Source organism: Zootermopsis nevadensis, unplaced genomic scaffold (assembly GCF_977971745.1).
Source record: "Zootermopsis nevadensis isolate Lab colony 2312 unplaced genomic scaffold, Znev_1.0 Znev_ptg000006l, whole genome shotgun sequence".
NCBI lineage: Eukaryota > Metazoa > Arthropoda > Insecta > Blattodea > Termopsidae > Zootermopsis > Zootermopsis nevadensis.
Window position 1 is genome coordinate 10,988,514 of NW_028259138.1, and position 18,433 is coordinate 11,006,946.

Consider the following 18,433-nt stretch of genomic DNA (forward strand, 5'->3'; position numbering starts at 1 on the left):
CCCTGATGAAGATGGTTTCTGTAGCTTAGTAACTAAGTAAGATAGGTGAACGGTACTAAGAATTTGTAAAAGTGTAAGGATTTATTGAATTAGCTCACAGTAACACAACAGGCAGTTTGCTAGTATACAAATAAAGTATGACATATAGAGACGTCATGAAAGTACTTGTGTTTGTAAATGTATTTTTAGATAACTGCTGGTTGTTCTGTAACAAACAGAATATGTAGACTTACATTTTAATTTGTAAAATCAGTGTTTAACAACCACAATTTTAGCTTTGTCTGATTTAATCTCAAAATTATTTTCTATTCCTGAATCTTATTCTTTACTCATAACAGCATATGGAAAGTATGCATTTACATTTGATATCGTACACTCATGTGATTAGTATGTGCAGTTAATATAAGATTTATATGTATAACAGGGACATTTGCAAAGGACCCACATGAAGTGTTCGACTTCGTGGTGAAACTGATCTCTCAAGCTAAGCGACGACCACCTGGACAATTTCCATTAGAAGGTTAGTAAAATTTAAGGGGCTTCTGCTAATTTTTTACATTTGCATAAACTTTATGATATAAGGGAGTTGGCACTGAAAATGTTATATTTCTTAACTCACTGTAATTAATAAAAGTTTCTACTTCTGTCATAAATATTCTCAATTTTTAACATTGATTTGAATTTTTACATTTCTCAGTGTCGGTGCATTTTAACTGGTTAAGAAATTGTTTCACAGCTGGGGTTTGCAGGCCCATGTTCCAGTACATTACTAGAGCTGTTGATACAATACTACCAAAATATGAAGAGGGCCAACATTTGTTTAACTCAGGATTTAAATTCAATTATCTTCTTCAGGTTTGTACCACTGCCTAAATCGCACAACGCTTTTCCTGCTGTCACGCTCAACAGACAGCATAGCTGACCAAATGGCAGTGATGGAGGCATTGCACAAACTCACAACACACCGTGGACTAGTGTTTGGTGCTGGCAATCATGAACTGGACTTCGTGGGCTGCCTCACATATTGTCTCCTGCAGCTGACTGCTGACATGCGCATAATGCTAGACACCAACATACGCACCACCTGGCATGTCAATCCACAGCTGGTAAGGCAAACCACTCTTCTCCTTCTCTTATGTTTATCATGTATTTTCCTTTACCAATAGGAGTCCTAGTCCTGAGGAATGTGGTTGTTATAAGATAAAAATCAGTTCAGCCGTCATATTTTGTTGATGTTTGCAAATGCAATCATTTATGGAATTTGAACAGTTAAATGGTGTTATTATCATAAATTGTGTTAACAAACTGTATGAACACCATAAGTAACAGGTACCTTGGATTTATTTTTCTCTAAACTAGGAAAAGAGTATCTTTTAAAATATTTTTAAGTTTTTTTTTAAAACCTTGCATACTGTGTAGTGTATTAGAATATAAAATGTGCATACAAACTACTGTTTACACTATGTAGGACAGTGGTCCCCAATGCGGTGCTCGCGGGTGCCATGGCGTCCGCCAAGGCTTTTTTTGGGTGCCCGCGTTGTTATGGAAAGAGGTTATACTGAATAATGAAGACCATTCAACCATGAACATTATAAAATCAAAGCACAGATCTCGACTTACTGATGCCCATCTTGACGATTGTTTGCGAGCAGCAACATCATCGTGCACTCCCAAATTTGAAAAACTGGCCGATGAAATGCAGCGCCAAACATCACACTAACTTCCCACTTGAGTAATAATAATTGTACTTATGAAACTACGTATTTTTGATTGCATGGTTTCTTGTATCATTAAACGTCATGTTGTTTTGTGTATTATTTGGTGCCCATATCTTATTTGTCCAGAGAAAAGAAAATTTGGCTTTGTTAATTGGTTGGTGCCTGCCACGATCTCATAAACTCTCAAATGTGCCCGTAGGCACAAAAAGGCTGGGGACCACTGATGTAGGATATTAATGCCAGATGCGTTTCGACCTCAAGAGGTCATCATCAGTGGAACAAAGAAAGTTAATTCATATAATACAAATCAAGAGATCATGTTTAGCGGATCATAAAGGTATGTTCTATAAAACCATATATAGTAACACTCCACTGGCTGTTGGTTGCACAGGAGTTGGTGTATTGAGAACTTAACTGTTAGTCCACTGGTCTCAAGGCCGTTGCTGGTCTACGGTGAACCATGGTTGTGCCGTCTGTGCCTGTGAACTTCAATGAAGCGTGAGTGGTTCTCTCTCCGTTGCACCAAACACATGCTTGAGCTATGTTTGTACTATTTTAAGGGTGTCCAAGATACAGGCATTTGTCCCTCTTTAAAATTATAAAATCACTCAAAAATCTTGATTGGCCCATTTTTGCATCTCCAGATGCTACTTGTATAAATCAGTATGTTTCAACTACCATCTTTCCAATTTTCACACAATATTTAATGCCCCAGCATTGTTTTGTGTTTTTGAAAACCATTAAAATAACGTTCAATAAAAGGACTGACTTTCAACAGTGACCACAAATGACTGAAGCCGTGGAATGAGCTGTAAACATATGCTTTGACATGAGCATCACATTCTTTATAGCCACAACCCTGTAGAATGTGATTTATTTGAGATATGAGTTCAGTCATCAGACATTTTGTTTAGAATGGTATAACATTTTTTTCTAATGCCTCAAATTATGGCATTCTTTTGATTTTACTGTCTGTTTGTCTGGGCAAAGTGAAGGATACACCTCGAATTTGGAACCCCCATAGAGCAGGATTCCAGTCTCTTCCAGTGTAGGATGGTGGCTGACATATTTTAGTGCATTTGGTTGAACATGCGTCAGTCTATATGAATCTTGTTTAGGATGAGAGTGATGACAAGCTGACATCACACCAGGGCCACAACCTGATGGCAGTAGCAGCCCGTCGTGTTTGGGAGGAACTCTATGTCTGCAAGAAGCCAGCCATTGAAGAAGTGTTCAAGATTACATTAATGTCAGGACCCAACAGTAGAGCACCAGACTTGGCCACAGTGCGTGAACAGGTGTATGAGTCAGCTAACAAATTGTGGCTCAACTATGTTGATATGGAGAGGAAATCCTCATACAGGGCTCCTTGGGAGCTCCACAATCAGATTCAGTCAGTGAGTTTCCTGTTATGTTTGACAGTATTGTTACTTTCTAAAGTATCATTAAATTTGTAGTGATAAGTAGAGGGATTCTGCTTTAATGAGTGTATTATTTTTTACTGTACTTGATGGATGGATACACCAGTTTTTAGATCCTAAAAAAATTACAGTAAGAGCAATCCAATATGTGTGTCATTACAAGCGTTTAGTGAGAAAGATACTTAATGCAGAATATATAGATTTTTATTATTTCAATACAGTTTAGCTTGTGTAGAAAGAGTACTGTAGCTTATTTCTGTAATTTCCAGAAAATCCAGAAAGTGACAGGTGGTTTGACTCGTCTGGCTAGTCGAACCAAAGTGAAGAAAGAAGAGACGATACGTGTGCGATACTCAAGTCTACCACAATGTGAAATTGCAGCGTGGACAGTTAGTCGTGCAGCATTGGTGAAAGATTTGGTTGAGGTGCGGGCGAAACAGCATCAGCAGGCTCAGGTACACATGCAGCGCTATGTTTTGGAGGAATGGCTGCAGACAGAAACAGAACTGACCAGAGAGCGAGGGCTCTGGGGCCCGACAATGCCTTGCAGGTACATCAGTTCAGTATAATAACATTTTTTATCCTAGGGATTTTTATTACAAACTGTGATTGCAGATTACATTTTGTAAATGATGGCAATACCAGCTGTGGGATCAGAATGCTGGATGGACTTGATGTAAAAATAAAATTTAAAAAAAGCTGAAGAATGTAAGCTTTCCCCCTCCCCCATCCTCCCCACCACGAGGTGTTCAAGCGTGTCACAATTAAAGGACATTGCTACATTATATTTGACTTAAACTGTGTAATGGTTATAATTTTAGTAAAGTTTAAATGATGTTAAATGTCTCTGATATCTTCTCTGTATAGAGTTCATTGTCAGAACTTATTATTTCTAATTAAAAGTGAAATAAGATATATAAGTGTATTTTCCTCATTTATATTTAGTGTTACTCTGTGTAAAGTAAGAAATTCTTTTATTCTGTTTCATGTTTTATGCGTGCTGCATTTATGTGGGATTAATTTTCTCTCAAATACAGGAATTCACAAAATTTTTTGTGCTTTTAGGCTAGACAAATGGATGCTGGATATGACAGAGGGTCCATGTCGCATGCGAAAGAAGCTGTCCCGCAACGACTTGTTTTACCTGCATTATCCATACAGACCAGAACTAGACAGTGGTGACAATAAAGCACTCAAATACAAAGTGGCCTCCAGTTGGGACAGCAAGGAATTCTACCAGAAGTACCGGCCTCAGAACTTGCTGGAAAGGGAAAGAGATTTCGTGTTTGAGGCGCAGCTAGAGCCAGAGGATCCAAGTGACAAGGTAAGACGGATGTCTGTGGGATAGTGCTGTTGGTACACTGAGACTGGACAGCTGGTTTACTGCTTTTTGGTGAGAATGGTTGATTTTGTGAGGAATATAAGTCTGTTAAATAAAATATAATAAATTAATAAAGTATGATGATACAAAGTTTAGTCTGTGAAGAGAGATCCAATGTGTCATCACTTTCATTGTTTTGCATTATAAGTTATAAATGTTCTGACTTTCCTCAGCAGACTTTTACATTGACTTAGTTTAGTTCCTGTAACTCCTAAGTGGAGCATAGGACCTCCTTTCGGAGGTTTCATAGTCTTTAAAGCGTGCATTTAAGAGTAGTGAGTGACTAGTCCACTGACTCTGCACAATTTCTACTCACTCCTAATCTGACTGCCAGAGCCATCTAGCAATGAAGCAGTGAATCAGGAGAGACTTGGGTGAGAAATGACCACTGAATTTTGCTTGTGAAACATGTCGTATCATGCTCGCAAGGTTCTTTTACATGCCGTAAATCTACGACATGGGACCGCCAGCTTTACTTCCCCTCCGAAGGAAGTTGTGCTACGGATTTTTATCACCCTTAAAAAAATCCATCGACCTCGGCCAGGATTTAACCCGCGAACTTTGGGTCCAGTGGCGAGCACGCTAACCACTAGTCCACCGAGGGCGACACATTGACTTAGTACCTGTCATAAGCAACACATTATTTATCGAAAATTGCTGTCTTCTGGGTTATTCCACCGTATAGTCTGGTAGATCTCCACTAATCTTGGCGGAGATCTACCAGATTACATGGCACAATAACCGAGAAGACAGCAAACTTTCACTGCTGTGAAAACCTCAAATGTTACATATTATTTATCATTATTTTCTACAACACATCAAGTATTTTGGATGCCCTGGTGCATGATTTTTTTTCCAAAAAGACAAGTAATTTTCCCAGGGTTGCCCTTCCATCAGGGCCAGATTTAAGGGGGTGTGATGGGTGGTTGCCCTGGGGCCTCCACAAAACAGGGGCTTTCATAAAATCCAAGTTTTTTTATGGCATGTCCAGGTAATCATCATGGGGAACTGATCACATGATAATTATTTATACTTAATAATTGTTTATTTATAGGTGATTGCAATATAACTTAAATTTCTTGTTTCTGACAGGGGCCTCCACATTTTGATTGTCCTGGGGCCTCCACAGCTGTAAATGTGGTCCTGCTTTTCAAGATGGACCTTTTTTTATTTGCTATTTTCTTCTGTGATGTGCCATTTAGGAAAAACATGGTGCAACAGATAGCGTTGGCCATTATGTATTTTTTGTGTGATGCACTATTAAATAATCTTCAATTGATTGAATTGAAAGTACATTTTTATTTTGCTGAAAATTGTGTTTATCTTATTTGGCAACAGCTGGAACTGGTGTATGTAGCAGGTGAGAATGGAGAAGATATTGGTTTGCAAAATGTACAGTGTGCTACAGTTTTTGAACGTCACAGTGTGCGCCGTTCTGTATCTGAACCAGATGATACTGGTGATGATGCTGATGCAGATGCAACAGGCTCTGAAGAACCTGACAGCGCGCCTGACAACCAGACTCTCATTCGGCTGCTGGAGGAGCAGGAGAAGGTAAGGCAATAACAAGAAATTTCACTTATTTAGTGATTCTCCTACTAACAAATTCCATTATACAGGATATGTATTCTTCAGTTGATATTTAATTACATGCTCAAATATTTCTCGTTTGTTATGAGGTATAAGGTTTATTTTAATCCTGTTTATATCTTCATAGCAAGTGGCATATTTGGAAGGTCATGTCTTTGCACATTGTTCTTTCATGAAATGTAATATTGAGTGTGTACATCAACACTTTTTAGGTGAATTTAATTTTAATTTTGACACATGAGAAGTAATTGGAAATGCATAATTACAAACATCTATTTCATAGTGAATGTATTTTTATAATACTAATGACTCCCACCAGAGTCTTCGTAGAACATAAATTTGATCCATAACTGTATTTAGGTTTGACACAACATTCCACCATTGCTCCATACTCATCCAACAACTTCCATAAGGCGTATGGTGTGTCTGATTAAGCAGCACATTACTATATCATTAATAACAAGTTAGGAGCTTCGTCTTTGACCCAGCATGTGGCTGGTCATGGGATAATGATACTTATAATTTAGTATTTACCCGTAGTACAGCATTACGTTTTCTTTCAGATCAGTCACATGTTCCGTTGTGCTCGAATCCAAGGTCTCGATACTACTGAGGGATTGCTCCTCTTTGGAAAGGAACATTTTTATGTGATTGATGGCTTCACATTACTAAAGTCCCGTGAGATTCGTGATATTGAGAGCCTGCCAAGCGGAGCACACGATCCAATCTTACCCAGTCCAGGCAGTCCTCGTAGGTCACGGGCCATGAGGCAGTGCTCCAAGTTTAGCTATGAGGACATCAGGTGTGTAGTATTAATCCTGTTATAGTCAGGTTCCTCAGAGGCAGTGAATGTAAACAGGCTCTTCTTGAGCAGGGGAGTATTTATTTAACTGATCAAGAAATTCCCTGTTGAAATGGATCTCATAAGATTTGTCACTGTGTTCATCAAGACCTGCCATTTCTCCTTGGCCTGAACTAGATCAATCTAGTTTGCTGCATATTTCTCTCTGATCCATTTTTACATTATTTGAATTTTGATCATTTGGCATGGATTTTCCATATTGTCCTTGTCCATCGTGTTCTTAGTGTTGATTTTCCGAGTAGATCTCTCTAGAATTTTATTTCTCTCTCTTCTGAATGTCCTTATCCTTGTTTCTGACCTACGAATTTTGTATGTTGTACTTTTCATTTTTTGTCATCTCCATCATTTTCCCTTTCTCGGGTTCGATTCCCGGCGGTGCCCGAATTTATAACTTGTGTTGGGCAAGGCCGTGGTCTAGGCAACACGGAGTTTTCCTCCGGGGGCTTCCCTGATTTCTCCGTGGCATCCCAACAATTACTCCATTCACACACAGAAGAAGGCAATGGCAAACCACTTCTGGATCATCTGCCAAGAACGTATATGAACAGGTCCCAGTCCGAGAAAATGATGGAAGGATCCTGTTCATATGGACCTGTCGTCAGACAGAACACTTTAAAAAAAAATGTTTATGTTTATTTGAATTCACTTAATAATTTTACATTGATTTGCTAAAGAATATGGAAATAAAAGTGACAGTTCAACTGAATACACTTTTTTTTTCTTCAGAGAAGTACACAAACGCCGATACCTGCTACAGCCAATGGCACTGGAAGTGTTCTCTGGTGATGGACGCAATTACTTGTTGACATTCCCAAGGAAAGTCCGCAACAAAGTGTATCAGCGATTCATGGCTTTTGCAACTGCTATAGCTGACAGTGCACAGCAGTCAGTGGCTGGCCAGAAGAGAACGGCCAATGTGGAACAAGGGGCGGGCCTGCTTTCCAGTCTGATAGGTACATAAAGGAATACACAGAATTATAAAATGTGTTTTTTTATGTGTGTGAGTTTGCATTTAAAGAGTGTAGAGGCTAACTAACGACTATATTTTTTTTTCTTGCATAACTACCCCTGTGATTATGTCCTCCTTCTCTCTCTTTCTCTCCCCCTGCCCTCCCAATTTTGTTTTGGGAAAGAAATATGTGTACAGAAACACAGACTTTCTGCAGCTGATGATCCAGTTATTTAGTAATCATCTCATTTCTGTGGAGGAGGGCATATTTTTGTTTTTTTGTTATATATTTTATTAAGAGTTTGCTGCACTTATTTTTTAGATTTTTCACCTAAAATTTTGTATGCATTTCTCGTCTCTCCCGTGTGTGGTACATGCCTTATCTTCCTTGATTTGGTCACCCTAGTAAAATTAGGTAAAATTTACAAATTATAAAGCTTCTTTTTATATAATTCTGAGTAATCTTCTCATCACAATTTTCTCAAACACACTCAATTCATTTTGCTTTTTGTTAGGATGAAAGGCCATGTTTTACGTATGTATAAAATAACTGGTAAAATTATAGATTTTTGGATTTTAATCTTTAAGTTTTAGATAGTGTGAATGAAATTTCCGTCAGGAAAGAATATTTGACATAAGGTCCAGTGTTATGCAGTGGAGCGTCTTTTATCTTACTAGGTGAAACGTCAGTGACACAGCGCTGGGTGCGTGGTGAGATCTCTAATTTCCAGTACCTGATGCACCTCAACACTCTTGCGGGCCGCTCGTACAATGACCTCATGCAGTACCCAGTTTTCCCATGGATTCTGGCTGATTATGAGTCGGAAGAACTGGACCTCTCACACCCTGCTACATTTAGGGATTTTTCTCGACCTATGGGTGCTCAGAGTTCAGAAAGGCTTGAACAGTTCAAGAAAAGGTATCATGCAGAAGCAGAGTAATTTTTGTGTTTTTCTGTGTCTGAATTCTTTTACAGGTAATTTCATCTTTTACTTCCTATTCTCTATCTCCTCATTTTTTACCATTCTTGATTCTCAAGGTCTCTTTATTCCATTGCTTGTTGTGTTCCATTTGCCCATTTAATCTTTTCCTATGTCCACCTTACTTTTGCCTCTGTGGAGGAACTGAGTTCAACAAAGATGTCTAATGTACCATTGGATCTAGGAATGTGGAATTTTGTGTGAAGATAGATTATAAACATTCCTATTAATTATATGTAAAATGTTGTTTTTTTGTCTAAAACATATACAGGGTGTCCATAAAAAACCTTCACAACTTCTAAACTTGATAAAAAATTAATGAGTCAAGATAACTGGATGGGGTTTGTTGCTTGTTAAACAGCGACTCTCAACGTTTTATGCACATAAGTCAGTACACCTCTACATGTGCACCCTTAGTTGCACGTAGCACATCTCAGTTTGCAATATAATTTATGAGTTCTGCCTGGGACTCCTTATTCTCTTTAATGGAAGCATATTAGCCATTTTATCAAAAGAATGTGAAAGGTAAAACAATGAAGTTGTCTCAAGGGGAGTGGAGATAAATATCCACACGTTTTCAGCTTTGTCTTTAGCTGGAGATGAGTGGTCAGCTTAATACTGCAGGCACTTTATTCCTTGGAAATGTGTCCCTGGTACCCATTGGACAGGAGGGAGGATGTTTGAGTTCAAAATGAAGGGTTATTTTACAAATTAGTCAAGTGTCCAAAATAGCGTGCTGCTGGAAGTACATTTGGTGGAAATGTGAATGTTATATTGAACTGTGTTATTATGTGTAGGTTGAGGCATTGCATTTGGCAAGTCCTCCAGTCAAGGGGTTCTATCAAGTGTCCAATAGAATGCATAATTCTATAACTAATTCTGAATTACAACAGGCCAGAGAGAGCCTAATGCATTTTATCTGCAGAAGACATTTGGTTTTAGTTTCAGTGTTCATTAAATTGATATATGATGTGATTCTTAATTACATAAATAGATATAAAGACTGTGTTCTACTTCCAAAATCAAGGCAAAACGTTCATGTGTCATGATGCAGGACACTGTCCTAAGTTCTTGGTGATCATTACAGTTTATAGTATTCTATTTTCTGCTGGAAACTCTATTTTTTGGTCTCATGGCTATCACTTGAGTGGAAAACACATGATCCACCTCTCTGTTACACACTTTAAAATATATATCTAATATAAATTTACTTACAAATCAGTTCTTTTCATAACAGAATTTGTTTCTATTGACTAATTAATTTGTTGCTTATTCAGTTTGTGGTACATAGTTAATGAATTATAAAATTATAGTCCAACTTTCAACTACTTACCAATTAAATTGTATTTATTATAATCTTAGTGTTATCAATCATACAGATGTGTCATACATTGCAGGTACAAAGAATGGGACGACCCTCACGGTGAAACTCCACCATACCACTATGGCACACATTATTCATCTGCCATGATTGTGTGCTCATATTTGGTGCGCATGGAACCATTCACACAGCACTTTCTTCGTCTCCAAGGAGGTCATTTTGATCTTGCTGACCGGATGTTTAACTCTGTACGAGAGGCATGGCTGTCTGCATCAAAACATAACATGGCAGATGTTAAAGAACTAATTCCAGAGTTCTTCTACCTTCCAGAGTTTCTCTGCAATTCAAATAATTTTGATCTTGGTAGGTTTCACAAAGAATTGTATTGTTTCATATTGTCCACTGTTATCCACCACACCATGGGCTTGGTGTGAGGTAAAACTCTATACATTCTTTATCTTAGTTGTTAATGGAGATGAATGAATTAGTTTAGAATGTTCCTGTAACCAAAATACTCCCTGCATAAGCAGATTTTGATTAATTTAGATATTAAATTTGAAATTTTTTAGCAATATTATGATGGTATGTATAATTTCCATTTCTGGTGTCACAAGTTTGACTGTTTGTTTTTCATGAGTATGCATCAACAGCTAACAAAACTAATTAACTACATGGCTTACCGAACCCGAAGGTTCATCACTGAATTAACCAAAGCCCTCCACCAGACCAACAAAATCCAGTCTCCTTCAACTCCTATCTCCCATAGATCCCGCCTGACATTATCCTCCCATCTACGTCTAGGTCTCCCCAGCAGTCTCTTCCCCTCAGGCTTCCAAACCAATACTTGGTGCACACCAATTGTCCCATCCATGTGCGCTACATGCCCCGCCCATCTCATTCTTCTCGACTTAATCACCCTGACAATATTGGGGGAGGAGTACAGATTTTTAAGTTCATCATTATGCAGTTTTCTCCATGCCCCATCATCTTCTCTCCTAGGCCCAAATATCCTCAACACCCTATTCTCAAACACCTGCAATCTGTGTTCATCCCTCTGAGTGAGAGACCATGTTTTGCACACATACAAAACAACAGGCAAAATTATTGTTTTGTATACTTTAATTTTCAGGTTCTTAGAAATCAAAAGCTAACAAAAATCAATAGTAAACAAAATATTCTGAAATTTTATATATATTTATTATTAACCCATGTGTGCTACTTACCTGGCCATACTCGGCCTCTGTAATTTAACCACTGACTGTGAAAATGTGGAAAGTATTTCTGTCCTTTCAGGCTGCAAGCAGAACGGTGTTCAGCTTGGTGACATAGTGCTGCCACCTTGGGCTAAAGAAGATCCTCGCGAGTTTATCCGCGTGCATCGGCTGGCCCTGGAATGTGACTATGTCTCGCAACATCTTCACGAGTGGATAGATCTCATCTTTGGCTACAAGCAATATGGCCAAGCGGCCGTTGAGGCTGTAAATGTTTTCCATCATCTCTTCTATGAAGGCAATGTGGATATATACAGGTAAGGTGAATTAAGAAAGTGTGTAAGTCAGGATATTTTACTCTTGTTCCTTACCTTCAAATAGCCTAACATTTAAAATCGTAGCCTAACAGAGGCTCTCCCAGGGATTGAGAAGCTGACTGTTCATCTCCAAATGCTGTCAAGGTTAAGAATTTGTAGAGTTTTACTACCATGCTTTTTGTACACTTGCATGGCATTGGATACTTGGACGACCCGTTCTTCAAGTGCCTGAGCACTGCAGGTCCCAACTTGGCAGAGGCAGTGCAAGAATGGCTTAAGGCTCAACCAGACATTTATTCTGTGATGGAATCAGGAAATTTGTAAGGCTTTTGGATAAAATGCATTGCAGAGTGAAGAGTTTGTTTTTTTAGAAAGACAAGCTTGTCTGAGTTCTGTGCGTTTATTTTGTCAAAACCTATAGTAATTAAATTTATTTAAATTTATTTATGGACCTTTATATAAGAGTTTACCAAGAAGTTAGCCTAGTAATATAACATACATCTGGCAGTCAAGGGATTTAAGCTTGTGTTTGTAGAATACATATTATTTTTGTAGTTATGAAAGGGATGCTACATATATGTTTATGTGTTATGAAGAATTTTATAAGATTTTAAAGTAAGTTAGTTTTGTTTCTTGATTAGCATTGATGATCCTCTAAAGAAGAATGCTACCATTGGTTTCATCAACAATTTTGGACAAATCCCAAAGCAGCTATTTAAGAAACCACATCCAGCGAAGAAGATTAGTCATCGCACATCTGTGATTGACCCAGGGCCAATTACACCAGGTCTCAGCTTCACAACTGGAGATAGGCTCTTCTTCCACAATCTTGATAACCTTCGACCTTCACTTCAGCCTATCAAAGGTAAGGTTTGTTACACAAGAGAAACCACACAGATTAATTAGCAACAAACTAAATGTGAGTTTCACCAAGAATGATGCATCGTCAATTATCAATGAGTTCTCCATTTATTGAAAACAGCGCCATTTGCATGAGGAAGCCGTCCATTCCCGTGAAAATCTGACAGGAACATTGACATTTTTAGTGACCAGTATTATTTCACTACAATGTGATGTGATACAATTTATGTAATGCTGAGAAAAGATTTTTAAAATTTAATGATATTTTTAATTGTCTCATTTAAATTTAAAGCATACAAGTCAATATATACAATTTAATTTGTAATTATGTCATTTATGAGGCAGTAATGTGAAAGGTGTATAAAATGTATAAAAACATATATTTTAACAAAATGTCTTAACATTTATAAAAATTAATATTAATCTGGAAGGTATATTGTAACACAAGGCACTTACTTGATGTAATCTGAATACATAAGGAGGCATTTATAAACGTGCTTGAACTTTTAAATATACCCCTCATTTTTACAGTCACAATTAGCCATTTTACTGCCAGATACAAATTTATCTGCACGGGTGAGTACTGTGTAGTTATGTAAGAAAACCGAGTGTGCGTAGTGACTTATAACATTAGTTTTAATATTGAGGTTTAAGTAGCAGTTTCTATTCAGATTATAATCAGGTACTACAGGTTATAAATTATACATACTGAATGGGCTAATCTTCAAACTTACTTGGATTTTTTGCATGCAGAGTTGAAGGGACCAGTTGGCCAGATCTTGCACTCTGACAAGAACATACTTGCTGTGGAACAGAACAAGGTGCTGGTTCCTCCGTCGTATAACAAGTATGTGGCATGGGGATTTGCTGACCACAGTCTACGTGTTGGCATCTATGACAGTGACAAAGCAGTCTTTGTCTGTGAGGCCATGTTACAAAGTAATGGAGAGATTGTAGCTTGTGTATGTCCGTCATCAAAACTCATTGTTACAGCTGGAACAAGCTCGGTAGGTAATTTCTATCTCGTCTTTTTATTTTGTTATTACATCAGTCAGCTGTTGCCTAAATGTTTTTACTGAAGTTTGTCCTCACACATATCCGATGTTGAAACCTTATTCAAGTCTCCACCTTTATGCATCACTTCCTCACTTTTCATATTTTTCTTCATGGAACATTTCCATGTTTATGTGTTTCTTTTTCTCATAATCCATAAGTGTTAATCATTGTTCTGTCCTCTGGTTATCATTTTTATACATTTTCCTTTTAACCACCATTGTTTTTGGTCTTTTCCTCCCATGTCCTTCTTAGCTGATATATACATTTCATATTCCATGTTAAGATAGCTAGAGGCCTTTACATGGCAGTTTGTGTCTTACATTGGACGTATCCAGTTTCTCCTGTATGAGAGATACTGGACAGCATTGGTCCCCAACCTTTTTGTGCCTACGGGCACATTTGAGAGTTTTTGAGATCGTAGCGGGCACCAACCAATTAACAAAGCCAAATTTTCTTTTCTCTGGACAAATAAGATATGGACACCAAATAATACACAAAACAACATGACGTTTAATGATACAAGAAACCACGCAATCAAAAATACGTAGTTTCATAAGTACAATTATTATTACTCAAGTGGGAAGTTAGTGTGATGTTTGGTGCTGAAGTTCATCGACCAGTTTTTCAAATTTGGGAGTGTTGGATGATGTTGCTACTCGCAAACAATCATCAAGATGGGGGTCAGTAAGTTGAGATCTGCGCTTTGATTTTATAATGTTCATGGTTGAATGGTTTTCATTATTCAGTATAACCTCTTTCCGTAACAACGCGGGCACCCAAAAAAAGCCTTGACGGGTGCCATGGCGCCCACGGGCACCGCGTTGGGGACCACTGATGTACAGCTTCTCATTGGCACTTTCATCCTCACTCTATATTAATTTCTTAGAGTGAGAGACCACATTTCATACCCATATAAAGCAACAGATACAATTATGCTTTTATGTATTTTAAATTCTTTATTTTTAGATAGGAGATGAGAAGATAAAATGTTTTGATCAAAATGGTAGCAACAGAGGAGAGAAAAATAGGTGTCATTTATACTTCTGAATTTCGTGTACCCCCAGGTGGTGACAGTGTGGGAGTATGCCCGCAAGCAACTGATCATCAAACAATGCCTGTATGGCCACACAGATGCAGTGACCTGCCTCTCAGCCAGTCCAGCATACAATGTGATAGTGTCAGGATCCCGTGATGCAACAGCTATTATCTGGGACCTTTCACGACGAATCTTTGTACGCCAGCTTCGAGGACATGTGGCCCCGGTAGCGGCTGTGGCGATCAATGAGCTCACTGTAAGTTATTTCATGCCAGGGACACACAAAATAGATTTTCTTTAGGTTTGGAACTTCAAGAACCAATGTCTCATATAAGTTTATGAAATTTAATAATGGTGGAGTTAAAGTCCAGACCACAGCCATGTATTACGGAGATTTATATCCTCTTGTCTTCTTTCATACGGGTTAAATGAAACTTAAAATCTAGACTCTGAAAAGACTGTTGTGTTATATTTGTATTTTTTTTTAAGTTTAATATTAGACCTCTTTAGGGAACCTGTTGCTTTAAAGTTAAGACTGGACTGTCTTTCAGAGGGTTCTGGGTTTGATTGCTAAACACATTAGCATTCCACATCATATTTAAATCATATTAAAATGAAAATCATTTTGTCTTATTCTTTCACATACATGTTACACCTATTTTCCTCAACATGGTGTATGTAACCGGTTACTGTAAAAATAATTTGTTGGTTGTTGTTCATATCTCCCATTCATTTGCTATAATAATTCTGTCTGTACGGGGGAGAAATTAGTGTCATCTGTTAAGGAAGATTTCAAACTAGTAATTTAAAATGTAAGTAAAAGATTTCAGGTTTCACCGTTGTAATAATTTCTCCTGTGTATATCATAAAGTGGCGTCCCGCGCCGTAGCCGCGCGGTCTGAGGCATCATGCTTGGGACCGGTGATATGGAATGCGCGCTGGATCAAGTCTCGGGGGGAAAAGAAATTTTCTCATGAGTTTTCGACCAGTGTATGGGACCGGTGCCAACCCAGCATCGTGAGGAAATTGTGGAGCTACAATAAGTAGCGTAATCCGGTCAGGAAAGCTAGCAATGGCTGGAGGTTTGTCGTGCTGACCACACGTCACCCTATATTTGGTTGGATGATCGTTCACCTCTGCTTAGGCATGTGAACGTGAGGCCAGCAGTCAAGCTAGTCAGCTTTGGCCCTCTGGAGCTGTTATGCCACGGATTTCATATCATAAAGTGAGAGACGTACCATATCCAGAAGCAGATATCTGCAATATGACTGCAGAATGATTATTAGATACCAAGTCTAAAATTATACTTTGGAACCAAAATAGCCAATGACATTTACCACTGTACTTGAAAACCAAAGTTACTATGTAAACAATATTTTGTGCAACTCAGTTATAACCTGTAAGATTTTAGGTTTTCACAGCGGTGAGTATGAAGATTTCTGTCTTTTGGGTTGTTGTGCTGTTTAGTCCGGTCGATGTTAACCAACGTGACAGACCTCTGAAATGTTGGTTAACATCGACCTGACTACACAGCGAACAACCCAGAAGACAGAAATCTTCAGTTATAACATGTCTGGAAAAGAATTAGTGGAGTAGATGAGCATTTAATGGTGTATGTATTATTGTGTGTTTCTGGGAAAATGACAACTGAGGTTTAAAATTTACTTTCTAAGTCTCTTGATTGGCAAAGTAAATAGTTCAGAGTTTTATTGTGTGCATCTATGTTAATTGTTTATTTTGCTATGTTGAAATTGCATTTGTTTAATTTTATATTGCAATTTTGTGTTTAATTATGAGTAGTTTATATTTGTAATGTGGTTGGTATATTAATGTTTTCAGTTTCCAAGCCACATTCAGGGCAGTTTGTGACTTTGTTCTGGTCTGAAAATTTGGGCGTTTGCTTCTCCAAAACTGACAGATTTCCAGGGCTGTAATAATTTCTTTTTGGACAGGGTGATATTGCAACATGTGCTGGAACATGGTTGCATGTGTGGAGCATAAATGGAGTTGAACTTGCGAGTGTGAACACGTGTGTGGGGAGGGCAGACCGAATGCAGCAGATTTTGTGTGTTGCGTTCTCTCAGACGCACGAATGGGACTCGCAGAATGTTGTGATGACAGGCTCCACAGATGGAGTAGCCCGGGTAAGTAAAGTGAGATGGTGGCATTTAAGAATTGTTTTGCTGGCTGGCCTGCATATTTAATAAAAAGTTAATAATATAGATACTTTTATTGCCAAGGTCATTGTTTATAACATTAAACATAAATACCTATAAATTGTATTGTGTATATTTTTAGGTGTTTTTCACACTCTATTGTCAGCAAGTAACATCTTATGAACTTGTCCATGTCTGTCTTTCTTCCTGCCACATGTTTTCTGGGAACTAGGTAACCTATATGCCCTGGGGTCATTATTAGAACATATTGTATAACAGTGGGAACTGGGGTCATTGTCGAAACAAGCAACCGTGGTAATGCAGGTCATTGTCAGCTCACAGCAGTGACCTCTGGATACCTTTATTGCGTTTGGTATTCATTTTGAGTAAGGTGATCTAAGTCCACAGTTTCTTTTAGCTGTGGTTATCAAGCGACATGCTGGTGTTACTGCCTGTGGTGTGGCACGCAGAACACCTTTGGATTTTCAGTGTACTCATTGGAGTACACCTTTCCAATTTTGTTAATTTTGAGTTTGAATTTTATTTTGTGGTAGATGTGGTCAGTCGATTATGTTCAAGTCCCAAAGGAAGACAGATCAGGAATGAGTCATGATGAGAGTGAAGGAAGTGGAGAGGCTACGGTGCTGACCAGTGAAGTGGTGGCTTCTGCTCAGGCAGGCAGGGACGCAACTATGACTGTACCAGACACGGACTCAGTGCAGCGAGCCAAACAACAGCGGGTGGCTGATCTTGTCAAGCAGATGAGTCTGTCAGCAGAGTTCTCCACAAATGATTCAGGTATTGCAGTTATATAATAAGGCTGTCAGAATCAAATGATTTTTGACACCACTGCTACTTACTGATTTAGTCAATTAATTAATGTTCATAAAATGTAGAACTTCTGGAGGCATGTTGTGTTTTATCTTCCCTTCAGGGCTTCTGATCAAGAGTGGTTCAGAGAGTAGTTTGTCAGAAGAAGACGAGTTGAAACAACGAAACAGAGGGAAGAAAGAGGCAGAGACACAAAGAGAAGAGAAAGAATCATGCAGTGATGATGAAAAGAATAAGGAGAGTGTTGATAGAGAGGAGGAACAATGTAAAGAAGCAGGTATGGACGTGGAAGCAAATCCAGACAAATAAGAATTGTTGACATTATCACACACTCACTGCAGTCCAATTTTAGTTGTTGACAGCTACTCAGCTGTCAGTAAAGTCTCTCTTGGTATGGCTTCTCAATGTCTTATCGATGTTATACATTGAACAGTATCATGAGCTAATTCATTCCCATCTAAATTTTCATAATAAAGTTCCCAAAGATTAATTTAGTATTATTTTCTCATCTATGTGCTGGTCTTCCAAGTAACCTCTTCCCATAAGATTTTTCAACCTGAATTTATATACATTTCTTGTACCCCTAATTTGTGCTAAATATATTGTTCACCCTGTCTTTGATTTAATCATCATAATAGTGCTAGTTGTAGAGAAGAAATTGTGAAGCTCCTCGTTATGTAATTTTTATAGTTTTAAAATAAAATTATATCCATTTCCATTAAATTAAAATGTATCACATTGTT

The 18,433-nt window shown here is 38.1% G+C and overlaps 1 protein-coding gene across 2 annotated transcripts in view; it reads left to right on the forward strand.

The window, feature by feature from the left end:
* bchs (WD repeat and FYVE domain containing 3 bchs) overlaps nucleotides 1-18,433 on the forward strand; it is an 89,556-nt gene that overhangs the window by 55,863 nt on the left and 15,260 nt on the right. For both annotated transcript variants that reach the window (XM_087343681.1, XM_087343680.1), the window contains exons 29-45: nucleotides 425-520; nucleotides 856-1,106; nucleotides 2,837-3,115; nucleotides 3,409-3,689; nucleotides 4,205-4,463; nucleotides 5,859-6,074; nucleotides 6,674-6,912; nucleotides 7,699-7,925; nucleotides 8,600-8,840; nucleotides 10,299-10,585; nucleotides 11,516-11,750; nucleotides 12,392-12,615; nucleotides 13,365-13,618; nucleotides 14,732-14,959; nucleotides 16,656-16,847; nucleotides 17,414-17,657; nucleotides 17,794-17,967. In XM_087343681.1, the coding sequence (XP_087199807.1) occupies nucleotides 425-520; nucleotides 856-1,106; nucleotides 2,837-3,115; nucleotides 3,409-3,689; nucleotides 4,205-4,463; nucleotides 5,859-6,074; nucleotides 6,674-6,912; nucleotides 7,699-7,925; nucleotides 8,600-8,840; nucleotides 10,299-10,585; nucleotides 11,516-11,750; nucleotides 12,392-12,615; nucleotides 13,365-13,618; nucleotides 14,732-14,959; nucleotides 16,656-16,847; nucleotides 17,414-17,657; nucleotides 17,794-17,967 (3,927 nt within the window). The remainder of the gene's footprint in view (nucleotides 1-424; nucleotides 521-855; nucleotides 1,107-2,836; nucleotides 3,116-3,408; nucleotides 3,690-4,204; nucleotides 4,464-5,858; nucleotides 6,075-6,673; nucleotides 6,913-7,698; nucleotides 7,926-8,599; nucleotides 8,841-10,298; nucleotides 10,586-11,515; nucleotides 11,751-12,391; nucleotides 12,616-13,364; nucleotides 13,619-14,731; nucleotides 14,960-16,655; nucleotides 16,848-17,413; nucleotides 17,658-17,793; nucleotides 17,968-18,433) is intronic.